Source organism: Lepidochelys kempii, chromosome 13 (assembly GCF_965140265.1).
Source record: "Lepidochelys kempii isolate rLepKem1 chromosome 13, rLepKem1.hap2, whole genome shotgun sequence".
Classification (NCBI taxonomy): Eukaryota; Metazoa; Chordata; order Testudines; family Cheloniidae; genus Lepidochelys; species Lepidochelys kempii.
The window spans coordinates 20,481,723-20,503,203 of record NC_133268.1 but is presented as its reverse complement, the minus strand read 5'-3'; the positions used below and the strand labels follow the sequence as shown (position 1 = coordinate 20,503,203).

The following is a 21,481-nucleotide window of genomic DNA, read 5'->3' as shown; positions in this document are numbered from 1 at the left end:
AGGAGTTTTGCCGCCAAAATAAATGGCAGTGCCATTCAAGCCCTGCTAAGTGACGTTCATGCCTCAATCATTTATTTTTCATGCTCTGTCCCTCCCCTTTTTTCCTCTCTTCCTCCTTGTTGCTTTTATGTGATTTGCATATAACAAACAAGTCTCCTTTGTTTGGCCGTCTTTTCTGGCACACTTTTTTTTTATTATCACAGTCATTCTGCTTTTTTCTTTTTCTTTTTCTTTTCCTTCTCTGCTTCCCTGTTCTTTCTGCTCTCTGGGATTTCCAATGCTTCACACTTCAGACAGAATTGGTTCAAATTCAGATGGCTCCAAAGGTATTTTCAATGGGTATCTGATGTGCCTTTTTAAGTAAGGAGTTTCCTTATTTAAAAGGCTATTACCTGTGGAGTGTGTATGTGAGAGTGATCGCACAGTGACCGTGGCCATCGCATGCCTTATGGGATCAACGTGGTATCCGCACTGGAATCTCTGGTCAAATGGCATTTCTGAATTAACTTAGGGTGCCCTGATACCGGAGCAATTTGACCCTTGTTGCCAATATATTTCCTAGAGCACTTGGTGCCATGGCTGTCATGATGGTCAGTGACTATATCTAAGCAAATGCTTAGATTCTTGTGGCTGTGGAGGGACAGACCCCTTTCCAAAGCTCTGCCTGTTGAGGGTTCTGCACTCTGCCTCTTGCTTCGTGCAGTAAATCCAAGCCCAAAAGAACAAGGGCCAAATCAAGGTGCTGAGCAACTGTAAATCCTCTTCCCCCCCCGCCCGCCCGTGTTGATGGGAATTGCAGGTGCTCGGCACCTTAGACTCAGCCCTTTGTGAGCAAAGCTCCGTTATTAGTTCCCCTGCCAGCTTGGCTATTGCCCCCCGGGGTTCTAATGGTCCCTTGGAGAGGGTACTTCAAGGTGAATTTCTAGTGACTGTCATGGGGAGCAGTTGTAGTTGATGGTAAAAATAATATTGAGAGCAAAGAGTGATGCTTTCTGTGGCCTAACAAATTCCTCTGCTCATCTGTAATGTAGGGTTGCCAGTTTTGGTTGGATGTATTCCTGGAGGTTTCATCACACAACAATCTTTAATTAAAAAGATTCATCTTTAATTCCTGGAGACTCCAGGACAATCCTGGAGACTCGGCAACCCTACTAATGACCACAGGAAACATGGGAAGGTGGACATATAGTAGGGCTCACAGCCCCCAGCCCCCAACCTGAACTAACTCGCCCTGAACCTTCGAGAGCTTGTCCCTTGCCCTGTTGACTCTAAATCCAGTTTCAATCCAATCTGATTGTAGCTTTGGGTCTCTGAACATCTCCCAGTTCAGTAAAGCTGTGGGCACCCAACAGTGACCTAAGCAAAACAATCCAGAAGAACTAGCTTGGAAATAACCCTGGTGCCAGTGACCTCCCTGAAAGGGCTGGGTTGCCTGTTGGCAATACCTCCAGCCTAGGGAGTCCACTCTTGGTTGACAGATGCTAGAGAAGTTCCTCTTTCTGAATGTCTGTCTCTCTTTATTTCTCTTCCAGGGAAGGAGACTGGTGGCTGGCTCACTCCCTCACGACAGGACAAACGGGCTACATCCCCAGTAACTATGTCGCACCCTCAGACTCCATCCAGGCTGAAGAGTAATTGAAATCTTTTTAGATGCTTTAAAAGAACAATGCAAACAGCCTGCCAAGTATATTTTTTTCCGACATGTTTTGTAGCCTCCTAAAGGCCTTTGGGCTTTCTGAGGTTGCCACTCTGTTAAACATTTTGTTGTTTTCCTCAGACATGCTCAAAGCCAAATGTTAAGACTAGATATGTTTTTGTGCCATATACAGTGAAACCCGTCTTGAGCAACTGCCCAGGGATGGCCTGTGTAGTAGATGTGGCCCTAAAGAATCTGATTTTTTTTTTTTTCCTAGACCAAATAGGCATTTAATTGCATATGCAAGATGTTGACTAATTTGCTTATGCAAATTAGGGGCAGCATGCCAATAGGCACATTTGCACCCGCAGTGGCCCTATTTGTGTATGCAATCACGCTCGTGGTCTGTGCAAATTAGGCATGTGCAATTGGCTGCACCACTAATTTTTATGTAAATCTACCCTGACGGGTTGCACGCACCATGCTGGAAGGCTAGACAGGGCTAACCCCAAATCACACAGACTCCCATCTGAACACTGCTGCAGGCACTCATGCAGCCTGCACTGTGCTGTGAAAATAACACCCGCTTTCTGCTCCACATCTGGCGGGGGGGCAGAGTTCTTGGAGTAACACTAGGCTGGGATGCCTGGGGGACGCCTGAATTAAAAAAGACAAGTGACTGCCTATGACACAGAATTGCTCTGGAGGGGTGGGAGGGGAGAGGCTTTTGCTGTTTACCTAATTATATCTTTCCGAATAGATCCCTGGCTGTTGGGATTTGAGAACTCTGACGAATGCCTCTGGCTGTTAATGCAACCCTTGGTTCTAGCAATCAGTGCTGTGGGGGAGGGGATGTTGGGGCATCCCTCTTTAAAACGTGGTAGCACTAATGAAGAGGGTCTAAATCCAGGGGGTTTTCCTTGTGCTGATCTGTTGCTTGCTCTTCCAGGTGGTATTTTGGCAAGATCACTCGCCGGGAGTCGGAGCGGCTCCTGCTCAATTCTGAGAACCCCCGAGGAACCTTCCTGGTCAGGGAGAGTGAAACCACCAAAGGTAACTGGATCCCCGGCAGGCGCTTAGGTCCATGATGAAGGCCTATGGGGTGGTTAAGTCTTGGAGAACCATCCCTATACGGTGCTCCTGTCAGGATCTGGAGGCACAAGGCAGTGGGGTGGCCAGTCTGCTGGGTCCAGGCGTCTCCCCAGGCTCTGCGCTTCCTCTCACAAAGATAGAATGAGGAGATGCTAGCTGGAGTTGCTGAGAGGCCCCCACTTCTCTGTGCGCACAACCCCTAAAGTGCCCCCTATCCTATGCCTGGAGGGGCAGCCTGTCTGCAGTACACCCAGAATCCTTGTCCTGTATCAAGGTGACCCTTAATCGGTGACCACCTTGCTTTTAACCCTTGCGCTTTTAATTTGTCCCTGCTCAGCCAGCCTGTTCCAATGGGCGGTTCCCCCGACTCTTTCCCCAGCCGATTGGCTGAGAGCTGGGTGGGATTGAAAAGTCTGGTGTAAACAATCTCCGATCTTGTGCTCGCCTCTTTTATTTTTTTTCCCCTCCAGGAGAACTGTGCAGAAACTGGGTCACTGAGCTGGGAATAGCTGGGTAACCAATAGCAACGGGGAACTCTGCCGTTCCCTCCTTCCTATAGTGCCAGGGGCTGTTGAGCTTGAGCTGCTTCATGGATACTGTGTGAGGACCTGGCTGCGGGGCGGAGCAGGCTAGCCTATATCCGGGCAGCAGTGGCCTCTGCATCGGCAGAGAGCCTGGCTGTGAATTACATCTGCCCTGCATGCTTGTGCTTGCTAAGATTTCATCAGCTTTGCTCTGACCTGGGTGCACTCAGTGCAAGCAGCATAATTGCTCTGAGTCAGACAGAGATTGAGACTTGGGGGTGGGGTATTTAGTTAAGATAACTGGGGAGGGGGGGCTGAATGTTGTGTCTCTGACATGAGTGGATTCTGGTGCTGTCTCCAAGCTGGTTTGGAGCGTGCAATCCAAGGCCCCAAACAGCTCTCTGCATGCTGACGTGAGATGTTCTGAAGATGGTGGGTGGGATGGTGAAGTTTAGGACTGGTATAAAAGGGGTATATAGTAACTTACGTAGCAACCTCCCATCTAGATGGAGTCCCATGTGCTTCAGGTGTAGGCTCCGTCCGTGCTTGGAGCTGGGCGCGTCGACATGCTCACCCTGGCTCTCATTGAGCTAGTGCGCGAGAAGTAGTGTAGCCGTGGAAACACGGGCGAGCTGCCCTGAGTTCGTACCCATGGGGTCCGGAGCGGGTTTGTCCCCCTCGCAGCTAGCCCGTGCCACTGCTCATTGCTGCTTGTGCTGCTGCAGCTAGCTCAGCGAGAGTCTACACAGAGAGTCTCGGAGCCTGGGTCAGACTCTGGCTCGTGGGGGGTCAGGTCACTGAATTAAAAATTAACTGTGTAGACGTGGGCTGGAGCTACCCCCATCCCTAGGCTTCAAAGCCCGATCTCCTGCCAGAGCTGCAACATCTCCATGGCTTTTCTTCGCGGCGTAGCCCAAGTCAGCCTATGTGTAGCAGGCTCCCTTCCCCCTCCTCCGTTGTGCATTCATCTCTGGGGTGGAAGGTGGCAATGCTACGCAGTCGTCATGCTTGTAGTGCCTCGAGATCTTGCCCAAGCCTTGCACAAGGGCTGTGTGGCAGGCATTGTACAAACAACATGGGAAGGCTTTAGCCTTTAAAGAATTAGAAGAAGGGAGATTATCCCCATTTTGCAGAGTCAGAACTGAGGCCCAGGGAGTTGATCAAGGTCACATGAGATGTCTGCAGCAGCTCAGTTCCTGGCTCTGCATCTCCCAAGTTCCAGGAAAGCATGTTCAGGAGGGGAAGTTCAGACTAACTTCCCCCACTTCAACGACCGGGAGAACCTATGTGAACAGAGGGTCACCACCCAAATAAGGATTAGGCCAGGGCTCTAGGGCAGGGGTGGGCAAACTTTTTGGGCTGCGGGCCACATCTGGGTGGGGAAATCGTATGCAGGTCCGGGGCAGGGGGTTGGGGTGCAGGAGGGAGTGCGGGGTGTGGGAAGGGGTGCAGTGTGCAGGCAAGGGATTGGGGCAGAGGAGGGGGCTCAGGGCAGGTGGTTAGGGTGCAGGGTGTGATGGGGCTCAGGGCAGAGAGTTGGGGTGCAGGAGGGGTGCAGCGGGGACTCAGGGCAGGGGGTTGGGGTGCAGGGTGCAGCAGGGGGCTTAGGGCAGGGAGTTGGGGGGGCAGGGTGCAGGAGGGGTTCGGGCTCCAACCCGGCGCCACTTACCTAAAGCGGCTCCAGGGTGGCAGCGGCGCGCACCAGGGCCAGGGCAGGCTCCCTATCTGCCTGCCGGGGCCCCATGCTTTGCCGCTCCGCTCCGGGAGCCCCAGGGACCATGGGGGGCAATCCCACAGGCCAGATCCAAAGCCCTGAGGGGCCGGATCCGGCCCGTGGGCCGTAGTTTGCCCACCCCTGCTCTAGGGAGTCTGTCTGTCTGACTCTTGCTGCAAAAAATCCATTTAAACCAATAAAAAGAGGAAGCCTGGAACATTTCACTGCTTGAGAGTCGTCTTGGTTTGGATTGTGTTGAGGCAGATTTTCGATGCTCCACAATGGCACAAGTCTGTTGAGCAGGTTGCCAGTAGCTCACTAGGTCATGCAAGTTGCGAATTTTATTTTTGTGTGTGGAGGCCTCTCTGCCCTGAAATGAGTCCAAACCGCTCCCTCGCCAGGACTGACCCTGCTTGCCTGCCTAGAGTGCCCGCATCTATTCTGGGTGCTGGTGGAGCCCCCGTTTCCCCCTGACATTTAAAAATAGAAATAACACGTGCACACTCTCCCCTCTCAGGCCATAGGAGCCATAATAGCTTGATTAATTCACAGGCTTGTTTGTAGGAGTGCGTGAGAAGAAACGCAGGCACTGACTTCCTCCTGTCTGGGTGGATACTCCACCCCTGCTCTGCCCTGAGGCCCCACCCTTGCAAGACTCACAATGAAGCTCCAGCTCCTGGAGTCATGTGGTGTTGTTATTTTGTTTAAACATTTGTGGTTTTATTAGCCCTTCCTGGTTGTGGAGAAAAACTGGAAAATGTGATTCCTCTCCGTTCCACCTGTCCACCCACCCCCAAAGGTTCAAGAATCAGAAGGCATATAGATTTTTGGTTCTTTTTATTTTTAAAAATGTTATGGCTTGCGGGGGGGGCTGAGTCATCATTTTTGAACACTTGGGTTGGTGCTTCTGTTAATGAACAGGACACTGGTCAAATTTTCACCCCAAATGGAGGTCTGGGAGCTCCTGAAAACACTTCAATAATTCTTAGAATCAGCATGATCTTTTTCTTTTTCTTTTTCTTTTTTTTTATTCCAGTGAAAACAGTTTATATGAATAAAGCACCAGCCATCCCCTGAAGCGTTGGCAGCCTAAACATGGCAGTGCTGGGCCGGTGCATGAAGAGCTGAGCTGGAGCCCCCACTGAGCTCCAGAATCCAATGCCCTCCAAAGCTGGAGGGGGTTGGGGTTTGGGAATTAATCTGGGCCCTTCCTTTGAGAAGCTGATGAAGAAAATTGAGATTGGCTTTAAACATGATTTTTAGCCTGAGGGGTCTGTCACGCTCGTATCTAGCAATGACCCATCTGAGGTACTATGGCAGCGCAGCACATTCTTACTTCCTCTCAGAAAGAGGGGGCTTGGAGCCCTCCGGTTGCTTGCTCTCCTCCCCACCCTTCCAGCTCCCACAATCCAGCTATTCCCCTCTTTGGTGATTGGGACTCGGCTGGTTCCTGCCGAGGCAGATTCCTCCTTTGTTGCTTTTGTTGTTATCTGGAGCCTTCCCCAGTCGTGCATTCATCTTTGCTCCTCTCACATGGCTGCTTGCCCTGTTGCCAACCCAACCAGCCCTAGCAAGACTCCAGAGGTCATGTTCCCTTTTGCCAGCTGTTTCCCCTCGCAGCTTTGCTCCTGTAAGCCAGCAGGGTCTCTTCCTATTCATACCGCATCCAGGAATCACACAGGGAGGCACCTTTTTCCTCTTACTCTCACTTCCCCACAGGGAGGTGATGGCAGGGCCAGCTGATCCTAGACACCTCACCAAAATAGTGTGCATCTCCCTGTACGTTCCACTGAAGAGCAATGTCCCCATTTCAAGGGAAGTGGCTGGTTTTTGTGCCTGCCCTTTTGTGTACTCCTCATTTTGGTGCTACTCATTTCACGTTTCTTCCCCTCCAGTCTCATTTTGCTGCCTTAAGCCAATCCACAAAGATTACGTGCTGTATGGGCCAGAGAAGTAGTCAGGGGTACACCTATATGAGTAGGTGTGATGGATACGTGTGATCTTGTGGAACTCTGGGGTGGAATGTGCTATCTGGGAACACCTTTCCTAAACTGCTGTATAGTACTGCTGGAAGTGAGGGAACAGTATCCAGGAGAAACTGCAGGGGGGAATTTAGGGAGGTGGAATGTAAACACACGAATTGACACTTCTCCCAAGACACTGAGGGTGAATAACCCCATCTTATACTGCCGTTGGACCTCCTGTGATGGCGTAATGCCAGGTCTTATGTTTCATCCATGACATCTCTGACAAGCCCCACAGTGCATCCTAGCACCACGCTGGGACACTGGCTTGGCACTGACAGGGCAGTAAATCACCAGCATCACTGCCTTAGTGTCTAGGTGTTCTGTGGTGGTCTCCCATCTCCAAGTATTCTCTTGATCCCACACTGGTTAGCTTATGGCGCTTGACAGCCTCACTGCTTCAGCAAACATAACTGGAGTTGGCCTTGCCTGCTGCTTTGTTCAAAGGACATGATGCCTCTACACTTCGATTTCCCCCAACCCTCCCCATGGTCCTGCTGTGAAGTTGCCGTCCTGTTGCACTGGCATGTCCAGAATCTCTTCCAGGGACACAGGATCAAGGCTTCCCAGCGGGATGGGACTGTACGCAAGGCTGTGTGTATTCCCATGCCCTGCGGCTGTACAGCACCAGGGAGAAAGCAACGTGCAACCAATAGTTGTTTGCATTGGTTCTCCCCTTGTCTTACTCTGTCACACTGGCTACCTTAGAGTTATTCAACTTGTCCCAGTCTTAGAATGACACATCAACCGAGTTACATCTCTAAAGAGCATGAGTGCCCCTGCCCAGGCCCCGACCCCACCATTCCCTTTCTATAAACCTCAGAGGAAGGAGACATGCGCTTTTAATGTACCCTACTCAGTCATTTTCCCGCTGCTCTTGGAGTGTTCCCTCAAGGGCCTGGGCATAACCAGGGCAGGAGGACTGAGGTGCACTTGCTCTCCCCACAGGTGCCTACTGCCTCTCGGTCTCTGACTTTGACAACGCCAAGGGGCTCAACGTGAAACACTACAAGATCCGCAAGCTGGACAGTGGTGGCTTCTACATCACCTCTCGCACGCAGTTCAACAACCTGCAGCAGCTGGTGGCGTATTACTCCAGTAGGTGTCGAGAGATCAGTATTTGCGCCCTGCATTTGTACAGAATGCAGCTGAACCCATTCCCTGCCCTGCATTCCTTTATGGCCTATGCAAAGTAAAGTGTAGCCAGGCCTGGGACAGCCACTCAGGAAAACCAGGGCCTGTGGGTTAGTAGTGATGGAGGAGAGGGTGTATTGCCCCAAGAGTTGGGTTTGAAGGAGGGGAGAGAGGCTGCTGGAGGTTAGGGCGAGTGTATGGGACCTGTGGAACAGCCTGGTAAAAGCACAGCATTGAGAGTGGGAGAAGGAGATAGAGACATCCGAGGGGGGTGTACGGAGGCACAGAGATGTACGCCTTGCATGTGAATTGAGGCTCTGTCTGCCTCCCTCTTGGCAATGGGGAGGGGGGAGAAGATTGGTGCAGCTCCCTAAGTGGCTGCAGTGGTGGGACCCTGGTGTGGACAAGGCTCCTGCAGCTTCTGGTATTCAACACTGTGTCACTCTAGACTTGCTCTGATCAGGTTTTTTAGACCGGGCTGCTGATCTCTTCTATCTTAGTGCTTCCTTCCAAGCTACCACTGACGCAGCTGCACCATTGTTAGCAATGATGGGTAACTTTGCCAATAAAAAAATCCCCAGTGTAGAAAGCCCTAGGGCTGCATTGTGGTAGGGGTGAGAGGCCTGGGCCTTCATTTTGGCAGGTCGAGCAATCAAAAAGAGAAGCCAAAGGTCTGTTTCCACTTCCCTGAAAACATACAGGATGCCAGGAGACTTGGTGATTTTAGATAGAATGAGTAAACGTGAGGCTCCCTCCTCTCTAGCCCTTGTCTCCTAAGGAGATGGCGCATCTCAGCAGGGGAGACGGATACTAGATGTTAGGAGGGAAATTATCAAGGAAGGAAGACCGTTTTCTCCCTCCCATCTGCAATGCAGAGAACAACCCCCTAGAGACCTATGGCCTAAATGCCTAGCAGGTAAGCAGTGAATGGCAGGCCCCATTTGAAGTGGGCAGGGGATGTTGTCTTCCACATGGATTGTAGCACTTTAGGCAAAAGGGTCCCAGGCACCCTTCCCACTGAAATAAAATGGAGAAGAGCCAAATAATGGGATTTTAAGTAAGAAGGAAAGGGATGATGATCAGAACAGACTCTGCAGCTTTTGAGGCTGGCAGGACTTCTGGTGAAGATGTCGTCTATCTAAACTCCCCCGATGCCTGTCTATCTTCCCCCTTGCCAGAACATGCTGATGGCTTGTGCCACCGTCTCACAAACGTGTGCCCAACTGCCAAGCCCCAAACTCAAGGACTTGCTAAGGATGCTTGGGAAATCCCCAGGGAGTCTCTGCGACTGGAGGTGAAACTGGGGCAAGGCTGCTTTGGAGAAGTGTGGATGGGTAAGGATTCCTCCAAACACACACGCCTACGGCAGTGGCAGCAGGTGCCTGGGCCATGGAGTGTCTGCTCATCTTGACTTCTTAATGAGCCAGCTGGATTTCTGACAGCCAGGGCTGGATGAGAGAATAGGCATTTCAGCCTTCGTTATTCCTTGCAGCGATTTGAGTAATCTCTCCTTCCTGGCTGGTGTCTCCCACCATTGGAGTGATGCAAAGCTTCCCCAGCGCTGAAAGTGCCCCCCAGGGCACTCTGAGGGAGCATCTCTGCCCACCAAATAGGCCGTATAAATGGGATGGGAGGGAATAACTTCTAGCACCGGCAGAGACCCGTGGATTGTGGCCAGTGCACTGAGCATTGGCCAAGGAATGCTGATGTGTCGGAAGTCGGGTGGGGCGCGGTGAAGTCCGCAGCTCTCCCTGTGCTAGTCAGGCTCATGCACTTGGGCTTCCACGCCTGGTGCAGCATCATCCCTGCACATCCTGTTGATAGTGTGTCATGGCATAATCCGGCTGTGCCGGGGTGACTGGGTGCTGGGCACCACGCCCCTGAAGGCGGGGTGCTAGGTGAGCGCCTGTAAAGGCAGCGCCTAATCCGCCAGGGGCTGCTTCATAAACTGTCTCTGGCTTCTGCTCCAGGGACCTGGAATGGCACCACCCGGGTGGCCATAAAGACTCTGAAACCCGGCACCATGTCTCCAGAGGCATTTCTGCAGGAGGCCCAGGTGATGAAGAAACTCCGACATGAGAAGCTGGTTCAGCTGTATGCGGTGGTGTCAGAGGAGCCCATTTACATTGTAACGGAGTACATGAGCAAAGGTCAGTGCCTGGCACCCAGGGGATAGGGCTGGGGCAGTCATAGGCTCTGATAACTGAGGAACTGCTTCCTATTTGAAACTGAACCTACTGTGTGAGCAGAGAGAAGCGCGTAGGGCAAGCTGCACTGGCCACCGGCAGCAGCAAGATGCAGCCACCTGAGGGAGCTGGAAGGAATCTCTCCCCTAAGACTGATTCCATAGTGCTCCCATACATGGAAAGCCGGATCCTAGTGGGCGGAGGTGGAGACCTAGCCAGCTGAGCAGTCTTACCCATTCCTCCATAGGAGGCGTGTTGGAGATTTACTGGCGGCACCTGCCATGGGCAATGTGCAGTGTTCCCGACTAGAAGGGATAGAGTTAAGGGAGCTGGGGCCCACTAGAGCGCAGAGGGGTAAGGAAACGGCCTGCTTGGGAGCTGACTGAGGAGGGGGAGGGCACAGGTTGTGAAGAGAGGAATAACCACACCCAGTTCTGGGCTGGAACTTCCTGCCTCACAATGTTCCCACTCTGCTGCCCTCTCCTGGATGGAACCGGAGCTGCTCAATGTGTCATAGGCCCCATCCCGCTAACAGATTGGTCTTCAGCTCAGCAGGCAGGGGACTGTGCTTTTTGGAGCAGGAGAATTTGGATTCTGCCCTTACTGTTGCCATGGTGTTCCAAGTGGATGTAGAGCAATGAAATCCCAGGTGGCTACAGGTTGGCTTAGCACAAGACTCCTCACCCCGCCCCCTTCCCATCATCTCCTAACTCCAAGGGCAGCTGCATGAGGACACCTCTTTGCTATTCTGCTCAAACACCATCAAGTGGCCGAGAGTCTGGTGTCTGCTCCTTCCTAACTGCAGCTGATGGTTGTGCCTTTCCACCCTAGGGAGCTTACTGGATTTCCTGAAGGGGGAGATGGGCAAGTATCTGCGGCTGCCCCAGCTGGTGGACATGGCAGCTCAGGTGGGTCTGGCTCAATGGAGAGCTGCAGTTTGAATTTCCCTTTTATCTTCTTGGCTGCTGTGGCCCTTGGACTTCGGGCCTGGTCTGGGTAGGGTGTGGGGCTCCAGCTGCCAGAGAGGACAGGACCATCATACTAGCCTTCATGAGTGCGATCCAAGGCCAACAGGAATCTACTAGCACCAAAGTGAAATGCCCTCCAGAGTTTGAGGCGCTGCCTCAGATGTCCTTGTCCTCTGAATTTGGGGATAACCTGATCCAAAGCCAGCAATCCCATGGGGGCAGGGTGGGCGGGGAAGAGAGGAAGAATCTGTTCAGAATGGGAGGGCCTCTGTCCCACTTGCCCTTATCTCCTTTCTGTTTCTCTGCCACAATTGCGCTCTCAAGCGAGGCCTGGGAACTGGCTGGTCAGGGCACAGCCAGAGCCATAAAGTGCTAGACTTTGGATCGCCTACCTTCTGGGGTCTTTGCCAGCAGCTGTTGGTGTTATGGCAACCTCCGTGGTGAAAGGTCAATAGCAGCCTGCCCTAAGCAGATTTATAGGGCTCTGGAGGGTCACCAAATTAGAGATGTACTCCGGAAAACTGTGAGGGATCCTGTGCTAGATCTGTAGCCCTGAGTCTATGGTGCATACACAGAAACAAAAAGCAGCTATCGTCCCTAGCTTGGCTCCTGCCACTGGACCGGTCCTATCAGGTTTTAGTGCCCTGACCTGCTATAGAAAAGGCTGCTATAGAAAAGGACCCTAGTCTGGGGCTCTGTGCGGTATTTCACATAGAATCTCGGAGAAGAAAATCCCTCATCACTGCCAGGCTTTTGTTTCTCCCCCATCGGTGTCTTATTTATGGCCACAAACCTGCATTGGCCTGACGAAGTGTTGCAAAATAACTCCAAGACCCTTCCAAGTCCTATCAGCTCAGTGTGGCCCAGCCCCCGGGCTGATGTTGGGTTGCCACTTTACCACCTCCATTCCACCTCAGCCAGAGCCTCCCAGGATGCTGCTGGAGTGCCAACTGTTTACCATGCCCAGAGCGCAGCTGCAAGCAGCTCTGCATTCACATGAGCACAGTTGTGAGGTCTAGTGTTTGGGCAAACTGTGTCCTGTAGCATCTAACGTTCTCTGCGCACTGTCCCATGTGTGGGCTACAGATCGCATCTGGAATGGCATATGTGGAGAGGATGAACTACGTCCATCGGGATCTCCGAGCTGCCAACATCCTGGTGGGGGAAAACCTGGTGTGCAAGGTAGCCGACTTCGGCTTGGCCCGGCTGATTGAGGACAACGAATACACAGCCAGGCAAGGTATGGGGAGTGGGAGGGTGCGCATTGCCTTTATGTGCGGGTGTCAAAGGAAGCTGTGGAAAATGGAAATGAGTGAGGCCCAAACTGCTTAGCATTGCAGAGCAGGGCAGGTGAGCGCAAGGTGGCACAAGCCATTGGTATGTGCTCCTAGGTTCAAGTCCAGCCCAGCCCAGCTCAGGAATGACTCAAAATTGTTTCCTTCCAGCCACTGTTTGTGGGCCTGTCTGGTTCCCTGCAGATTGCCCCATTGGCACGGGTGGCCTCTGCAGAGGTGCCAAGTACTTAAACAGGGCATGAAGGCTGAAGTATCCCTTGTCCCAAGCCGGTGAGGGAGTCTGCACAGCTACAGCTCAGACTGCAGGTGTTGAGGGACACAGCTGTGCAGGGCTCTTGATCCAGCACTCCTCAGGAGTCTGCAGTCTCACTCCTGTACTCGGATGTGTATGGTGTGACCCTGCTGCTCCATACTGTGTACTTTTAAACCAGCACTTTAACTCCCGTTCACCTGCTTCTACCCACCCTTCCCTGCTGGTGCTATTGAAAAGTGAAGGGGATGGGACTTGGGACCCCATCTTATGCTCAGACTTACTCCTGATGCAGGCTCTGTCCCCGCCTAGGTATGAAACTTAATAAGGTACTTGCTGTCCCTGTAAGGGGTGAGAGGGGAAGCAATCACAATCACTAGTGCCACGGACTGCAGATGGGGCAGACATTACTTTTCTCCAGTGCTAGTTCTGTAGCCTAGTCCTCTGAACGGAGGTCTGCAAGTCCGGCTGGTGAAACCTCCCACCTAGAGTAGCTCTCAGCTCACACCCATTGTGGTATCACTATCCCTCCGTTCTCCACGTGTAGGCTCCTCTAGTGGACATACAGGGTGATTGCATCTGAATCTTATTTTCTATCTCTGTTGCTTAGGTGCCAAGTTCCCCATTAAGTGGACAGCCCCAGAAGCTGCTTTGTATGGCAGGTTTACGATCAAGTCAGATGTCTGGTCCTTTGGAATCCTCTTGACTGAGCTGACCACTAAGGGCAGAGTGCCATACCCAGGTAAGAGTAGGTACCGACTGTAGACACCAAGAGGTCCTATGCAGTCGCTGGCCACTGCAGGCTCTGATATCCGCTCCGGCTGTGGCAGATCCCAGCTGATCTATGGAGTAGTGTTCTGTCTAAGTTGCCATGGTGACTCCTAGGCTCCTCTCCTCAATGGAGAAACTTGCTGTGGGGTTTCTGCCACTGATTAGGGATGGGGGTGGATAATGAGGCCTTCCCCATGGTGGGAAAGACCTGAGGGGATCTTGTACTTGGAAGAAGACGTTCTCTGAGCCTTGAGTCAAGCCCCACACCTCCTGCCTTGGATCAAGTTCTCCTCCCATTCATGCTTGGAGTGAGTGACTGGCTGTATTTAGGGCTGAGGAAGATCTAGCTAGCAGAAGATCAAGGTTCAGTTCCTAGCTCTGTCACAGACTAGCTACATGATTTTAGTCAAGTCAGCTAGCCTTGGTATGTCTCACTATTCCCTCTCTTGGCTATCAGGTATGGTTAACCGGGAAGTGCTGGACCAGGTGGAACGTGGCTACCGGATGCCCTGTCCTCCAGAGTGCCCCGAATCGCTGCACGATCTGATGTGCCAGTGTTGGAGGAAGGACCCAGAGGAAAGGCCCACCTTCGAGTACCTGCAGGCTTTCTTGGAGGACTACTTCACGTCGACAGAGCCCCAGTACCAGCCAGGCGAGAACCTATAGACCTGGGGATGGCTCCTGGTGCCAAAGACCTTGCTCTCCTCCTGGTGTGTCCACGCACATGTCACAAGACACGCGGCATCTCAGGAACTCCTTGCAGAGTCTGGTTCTGGTGACTAGCCCTTCTCCCAGAGGGTGGCACTAGGTGCTTTTTAGCCCCGCAAGGTGGAGGGGGGCTGGGTTCTCCTGATCACTAATTACTGATTTATGGTCTGTGTTTAACAAAGTGTGGTCATTTGACCTGGAGATGAGTCTGAAGGGAATTGGCTGTGTGCAGTGACTGGGGGTTGAAGAAGGAGCCTTTCCAGAAGAAACCCAGGAGGGAAGGTTTGTGCAGAAGCTGGAGGGACCTTCAGGGGTCTTCCTCCTAGTAGTTCTGAAGTGCAATGAAAGGCATTAGACAACCTCTGTCTAACAATGACCTAGACTTCCTCACTGGAACGCTTGGATCTGCTGGGACTGGATGCTAGTGCTACAGATGGACACCTTTCAATCTCCGATCATGCAGCTTCCAGCCTTTCTCTTTTTTCTTTTAAACCAGCACAAGGTTCCCCCATACCTCTCTGCTCCCTACGCCTGTTCCCAGAGCAGACTTGGCTGCAGTTCGGTACAGGAGTGTTTGTGGTTTCAGACTGAGAGACTCTTCCAGAGAGGACATTCACATTTCAGTGCTCGCATGACTCAGTCTCCACTGCCCCATCCTGCTGGTGTGCAGGGCTGTGGCATTGAGACACCAGCCCCAGCCCCCTTGCCTTGCTGCAGGTCCCAGGCACAAGTGAGTTTGGATCAGGGATGCTGACTGTGCCATATAGACCTGGAGGCTCTTGAGGTGACTTTTTCTCCCTGGGCGAGGTTCTACTGGAGAGCTAGAAGGACTTCATGGCTGAGTTGCACATGCAGCTGCACTGGGGTTCAGTGTTGCTGCTCATGGTGCTAGTGACTTCTGACTTGTTTCAGGACCATGTTAGATCATGAGCTGCAGGTTTCTGTCTTCCAGTCTCATCTGACCCAGCAAAGGGAACCTTTAATCTAGATGACTACTTCTTAGAGACACACTAAGGCAAATGCCAATGGGGCAGGATACCCCTCCTTCTTCCTACCCTTGCTGCCAACCCCCTATTGTTTGAGGGGTATTCTTCAATGAAGTACCCCTGGTCTTCCAGCCACCACCCTAAGCAGCACATGTGGAGAACACCTAGCCAGACCCTCCCTACCTCTCCTCATTCCACTCATTCAGTTGCATCTTAGTTTACTCCAAGGTTTATAGTGCCAGAGAAGCAGGGTCGGTCACTCTTGGGACACTTTGGTGTTCATGCCAGCTCTGCCACAGTCAGGAAAGCCTCTGCCCAGCAAAGGGCTCTTTTTGTCTGAATCAAGGCCTGATGTGGAGCTGGCTTACCTAGGGAATTGGGGCCCTGGCCATGCCCCATTGTCTTATCCTCCGCAGGCTGCTGAGCTTGGGAGAGCATCACCCATTCCATGGGGGCATGGTTTCAAGAACTACTTATGGATGCATTTGGGGTAGAGGTGAAGTCTCCATTCTGCCTGAGAGCAGAGGGGCCTTCCCCTCCATCTTCACTCCATAATAGGTCTTGAGCTACAGGGGGCATCACCTAAACTCCAGACCCTGCCTAAAAGTTAAAACTGTGGAGTCTCCTGCTTTAGCCCAGCTTCCATGGCTGTTTTCTCTGGGTGCAGGTGAGGGTCTGGGAAAGGGCTCCCATGGGGAAGATCACTAGTTCAGGGCTTCTACTCAACCCCATTCTTCAGCAGCTAGAGCTGAGATCTTCTGGAATCCTGGTGAGATCTTTGTACCTGCTCTGTGTGCAGCATGGTAAGGTAGGGAAGCAACCTCCTTGCCTCATTGTGTATTGGTGTCTGGCCTAGTTGTGCCCTTGCTGCAAGCTGGCCTTGGGCCCCTGAATGCAGAAATCCTGCAAAATCTCTATTCTAAGCCTTGGTGGGGAAAGGGAGGAGGAAGGGCCTGATTCCGTGAGGTGCTAAGAGCCCTCACTTCCCACTGAAATCCTTGGGAGCTCAGGTTGCTCAGCACTCTGTGGGATTGGATCCTATGTACTTTCTTCAGCAAACAGCTTGTTGCTCCCAGTTAACGCTCTCTGATGGTGCATGTGTGGCTTCCATGCTTGTATTTATGCAGCCAGGTAGCAGAGGCTGCCTTGACAGCAGCTAACACACAAGTGGCTGGTTGTATTTTTTCATCAGGCTTGTGAATAAACAGCAGACTTAAGTTTGCAAGCTTTGCCCTGTGTGTATATAGTTGTTAAAATCTCTAAGGAATCCCTTCTTGCCAGATCACTGCTGATCATCTCTTCTCTCCTGCTGTCTCCTCAGGTGGAGAGATCTGGTGGAAGGCAGATTCAGACACCAGTTCTAGCTCAAGCTGCTGTCAAGGGGAGTTTTCTGGTGACCCTTACCCTGACAGAGAAGCTAATAGGCTATTTACAGCCAAGTTAGTCATGGTGCAGGAGAGATTACAGTAGCCACGGGTCAAGAGATAACTCTCCATCTGCTTTTAGCTGACAGGCAGATGGATGGATTGTATGCAGGGCAGTAAGAGCTGGGCTGGCCCAGCACTTGAATGCAGGTCATTAGTTGCACTCTAGGACAACACTGCAAATGAATGATCTGTGTCTCAGATACTGGTCCCAAATGGACAAGGGAGGACTGCTGTGCTGAGATCTACAGCGGGAAGTGTTAAAATGGAGAATGAGCCTGGCCTTTCAGTGACTGTGCTAAGCAAAAGGACCACTCTCTTCAGTGGTGGAAGGAGGGAGGAAACCTCAACTCTCGTGAACTCCAGAATGTCATGGGGCTCCCTCCCTGTTAGTAAGGTGCCCTAATGCAGCTGCGTGCTGGCAGCGTGCACCCCCGTTTTGGAGGTGAGGCCAAAGCCCTGCCAAAGGAACAGCAGGCCCACTTCTCATTTGGCTGCAGAAGAAAGGCTCCACGCTGCTTTTATCCCTCTTTGAGGTGGACCTGGAATGTCCGAATGAGAGAGACGGGGAGGTGGGTGGAATAGCAAATGGTGCCCATGTGGGCAAAGTGTCATTAATGGGCAGGTGCTGTGCCAAAGACAGGAGAGAATGCGAGAGACACTGCCCCATCCTTGGCCAAGACAGCTGGCTGGTCTTCGGCCCAGGTCTCCAAATACGCCAGGCGAGGTCCCATCTGCTCTCTCCTTAAGGATTTCCTCGTTCTAAATGAGTTCCAGTCATAAAGCCCCATGTGGTGTGGGCCCGTCCTTGGAGCAGGACCGAGATGCGCTTGGCCAACCTCTCGAAGGGAGGGTGCTCGGTGGGGTGGCAGAAGGGGGCCGCAGGACTGCCCTCTCCTATGCCACATACAGGGGCTGGAAATGCTTCTGAGTTTGACCGTTTTCAATGACCGATCTCGCTCCTGCCTTCCCCTCATAATGGGTGATTCTTTAAACAAACTAGAAAACCCAAGCAGCCACCGAAGCCCTATTTCAATTGCCTCTTTGTAGCAAAGTTACGCTGTTCAACTGGGGAAGCCCAGCAGCTTTCTGTGGGGTAATGGCTTCTTAAAAGGGAGAATGTCTAACGAGCTGTAAAATAGCCTGGTTTTGTACATAGCCCTCGACTCGCCTGTTGAATTAGTTGCATGTGTTTTTTCTAAGGTAACGCTCGTGTCTGCAATTGGATGTAACTGGAATTCTTTGCCATTTGCCCGCAAGGCTTTGGTTATTGTCATCACTCGCTCGTTTTTGTCTGTATTTTTGGATGCTCTTCAGTGTGCCAAAAATCCCCACGGACCAAATCCCTTTGGCAACTGAGGGACCATGCTCTAAGCCCAACGTGTGGCCCACTTAGTCCATGCATTATTCAAAGAGTTTAGCTGTCCCAAACAGGTGCTCTCCTAATTGCTTCCTTTAGGTGGCATCTGCCCTGTGGGGCGCTTTGGCACGCTGGCTGAGAGTGACTCCAGAATTGTAGGCTGGCATCATGGCTCGAAATGATCCATTCTGCCCAAGGCTGGGTTTGGTCTGGCTCAGATGCCCATTCTTGATGCGGAGGAGAACTTCTTCTTTTCTGGGGGGGTGGTAAGGAGTGCTGGGCAGGCACAAATCCTTCCCCTGCAGAAATGCCAGCTGGGGAGAGTGAAATCTCAGAAGCACATGGGATAAAAAAAAACCTTGAAAAGCAGGAGGCCCAGCTACGCATGACATTGGAAGTGGAAGCAAGTGATTTGATTCTGATGTGCCGCCCCCCCCCCCCCCGACCACCCCAGCCTGTAGGATGGGGTCTGCAGCAAAATGGGGTTTGGTATTTTTCCATACATTTTCTTCCTCCATGACCCTAATGCTTTTCCAATGTTGGGATTGTTCCCCATCTTTAGGGCAATTGAGCCAAACCACCACCATGTGCCAGGTCCTTGTGTATCACAGTCGCAAGTTGCAGAAATGTCTTAGCAGCAGTGGTGAATCCCCCAGGTGGAGCTAGTGGGGTGAGAGAAGTGTCATGGGGCATTCATGGAGATGACTGGCTGCATGTGAGCTAAATCCTCCTTCTGCAGCCATCTGTGCCAAAACTCCTGTTGGCTTCAATGGGATCTGTCCTTCAGTCCCCTCTACCTCTGCTGGTCATACTACAATGCAAGCAACCTTGGGAGATAGTCTAACCGTGCTGGTATTTATAGATCATCTTTAACTCACGTATCTGGTCTGTATTGCTGGTATGACTTTGTGATTAAAAATCATTAGGGTCAGAAAATTAGGTGGCGTGTGACTCCACCCTGGCTTATAGACTCTTTTGGAAGCCGCCTTCTCCTGAGCTCTTGCAGCCATGTACAGGCCCCACGGAAATCCAGGACACAACTCCCATTAACTGAAGTGGCCCCAGCCTTGGCCTCTCAGAATAAAACCCTCCCAGTCCAGCAGGGGAGAAGCAGGTGCAGAGGGATGAGATCATTGTGACTTCCCAACCTGTCCCCTTAAATGCAGCTAGAAATTTAGCTTTACGGCCATTCTCTTCCAAACCTGGGCATGGTGGAAGGGGTGGTTCCTTTTCTCCCAGAAATGCTGTGACCCAAACAAGAATCTTCCTTTTAGGCATTTTTTTTTCTTTTTTTTCCCCCCTAGGAGCTCAGGGAAAATGGGACTGATGAAAATGCAAACCCAGCCCTGCATCTCACTCTTAATTTATTAAACCTGGTTCTCTCCTTCTCTCTCGAAAAAGCTGAGTTTCCACTCCTCTCCAAGAAAAGTTCCTACCTTTCTTGGTTGGAAGAAGGTTAATCTTCTGTAGTCTTTTAAATGAATTTTGGACTTGGACCTTTTAGTTTTTCTGCACAGCATAAAAGTTGCTGTGGCGAGATTGCTGCATTCATGAGCCAGGACTCTCGCTCCCTTTGTCAGGTTCTGTGTCTTTTTGCCGACGTTGAGCAGTTGGGGAGAAATCCTCATTTCTAGCGAGATCAGGTTCCCGTCCCCATTTTTGGTAAGGTTTCTAACATGCAGAGAAAGTGTATGTGGGGGAGGGGACATTAAGCGTGTGTTGTGCCAGTGATGCTTGTATAATTGATATAACTTTACACACCTACCACCAAGAAGAAATCGTTGCTCCAGAAACAAAAATTGGAATATGCTGAAACCCAGCAGGCTGGCGGGAGCTGGGGAGGGGAGGCAACGGCAGCTGTACAGCCCGAAAAGACTTTTTTTCAATATGTACGTTTTTCAAAGAAAGATGGGGGAACAGAATGACTTGAATACTGGTTGTTTCCAGCTCTGTCTGATTTTACCACAGCTGGTGTAGCAATAATGACGATCAATAATGTAAGTGAACACGGGATGCTGTTGTTCCCTGTCTTTGGCGAGCTTTGAAGAAGAATAGAGCAGGATTCCTTCAATTCTTTTTTTGTCCCAGGTTCAGAGTAAACCCTTCTCCACTGTGCATGATCTCGAGTATGGTAGAGCAGGGTAACTCTCCTATGTGTGGACATGACAAACCCTAGGTCCTCTCATGTCTCAGGGCTGGATACTGGCGTTGGAACCCACTAATACCCTGGAGACAGCAGGATGGGGAGACTGTCCTCTCGCACCAGTGTGTTTTGCCAATTTTACTTTTTAAGCCAATAAACTGAAGAGGAATCTCTTTACCTAATGAGTCTGATGCTCTTTTGCATTGATTCAGGGAAATAAATAACACCGTAGAAGGTATTCTTCTGCTATTGTAACTTGTTAACAGTGTTTTGTAAAATCTCCGGCTGCTGACTATGCAGAGAACAAAGTGATCTGCCTCTCTTCCCTGCTCCCCACCCCACTGCCTTTTGAGTGTCTAACTATCTAGTTCTTCCCCCCCTCCTTTTTTTTTTTTAAATAATAAAACTTTTTGGAAAAACCTCAAGTCCCCAGATTTGTGGAGGGGGACACGGGGGTTCTTTGAAACTCTGATATTGGTGTAAATACTTTGCAGTTTGTCTGATTAAACACACAGACCTCACTAAAAAAGCGTTGTATCTTGTGTATGAATGAAAAGATCGGCTTTTTGTGTGTGCACTAGTGGGGAGCCTTCCATGCCACTGCACGTCCTGTAACAAACATGAGCGCCGCCCTGTAATATCTGAGCACCTCTTACAGATCTCGGGCCAGACTTTAGCTGGCACTCATTGGTATATCTATTATTGACCTTAATGGAGCTAGGATGTTCTACACTACTTGGGTAGCTGGCCTCTGGCCCACAATAGCGCTCTCTTTAGGTAACCTCCATTCCCCCCCCCCCCCCACAATCCATCAGCTTAAATTTTCAAGGAAGCAAGTTCTACCAGGCATTATACTACCACGGCCCATCAGACTATTAGCCAGTGCCCTTCTCAACAGCATGTCTCTAGCCAGCGACACTCAGCCCTCTGGAATCCATCACAGTCTGCTGAGACAAGAACTCCTTCCTTGCAAATGAACCCCTGGGGGAGTGGACAGCCTTAGTGAATCCCTCTGCCCTGCTAGGAATGGGCTTCCAGAAGGCATGCAAAAATTAACTCTGCTCTATCATATAATAGACAAGCTCCGTGCGTAGGGTAATGTGAAGTCCCTGGAGTCTACTAGCAGCGGAGCTGGGTTATTATGTACAAATATTAAAGCAGCTGGATCTACCAGCAAACTGAATCTCAATTCCTTTTGCTGCTCTACAGGAAAAAGGAGAGGGCTGACTAGCACTGCTCCTACAAAACTGGGTTTCTTTTTGTGTC

General features: G+C 51.3%; 1 protein-coding gene across 7 annotated transcripts in view; it reads left to right on the top strand.

Annotated features, from left to right (window-relative positions):
* Positions 1-20,744, top strand: part of SRC (SRC proto-oncogene, non-receptor tyrosine kinase) — a 72,331-nt gene extending 51,587 nt beyond the window's left edge. For 4 of the 7 annotated variants that reach the window (XM_073309677.1, XM_073309678.1, XM_073309679.1 and 1 more), the window contains 10 exons: positions 294-326; positions 1,533-1,631; positions 2,586-2,689; positions 7,939-8,088; positions 9,303-9,458; positions 10,095-10,274; positions 11,142-11,218; positions 12,365-12,518; positions 13,434-13,565; positions 14,052-20,744. In XM_073309677.1, coding sequence (XP_073165778.1) covers positions 294-326; positions 1,533-1,631; positions 2,586-2,689; positions 7,939-8,088; positions 9,303-9,458; positions 10,095-10,274; positions 11,142-11,218; positions 12,365-12,518; positions 13,434-13,565; positions 14,052-14,260 — 1,294 coding nt within the window. In that variant the 3' untranslated portion in view covers positions 14,261-20,744. Of the gene's footprint in view, positions 1-293; positions 327-1,532; positions 1,632-2,585; positions 2,690-7,938; positions 8,089-9,302; positions 9,459-10,094; positions 10,275-11,141; positions 11,219-12,364; positions 12,519-13,433; positions 13,566-14,051 lie in introns of those variants that run through there. The other 3 variants (XM_073309682.1, XM_073309681.1, XM_073309683.1) reach the window with 2 other exon arrangements.
* The last annotated feature ends 737 nt before the right edge of the window (positions 20,745-21,481 follow it).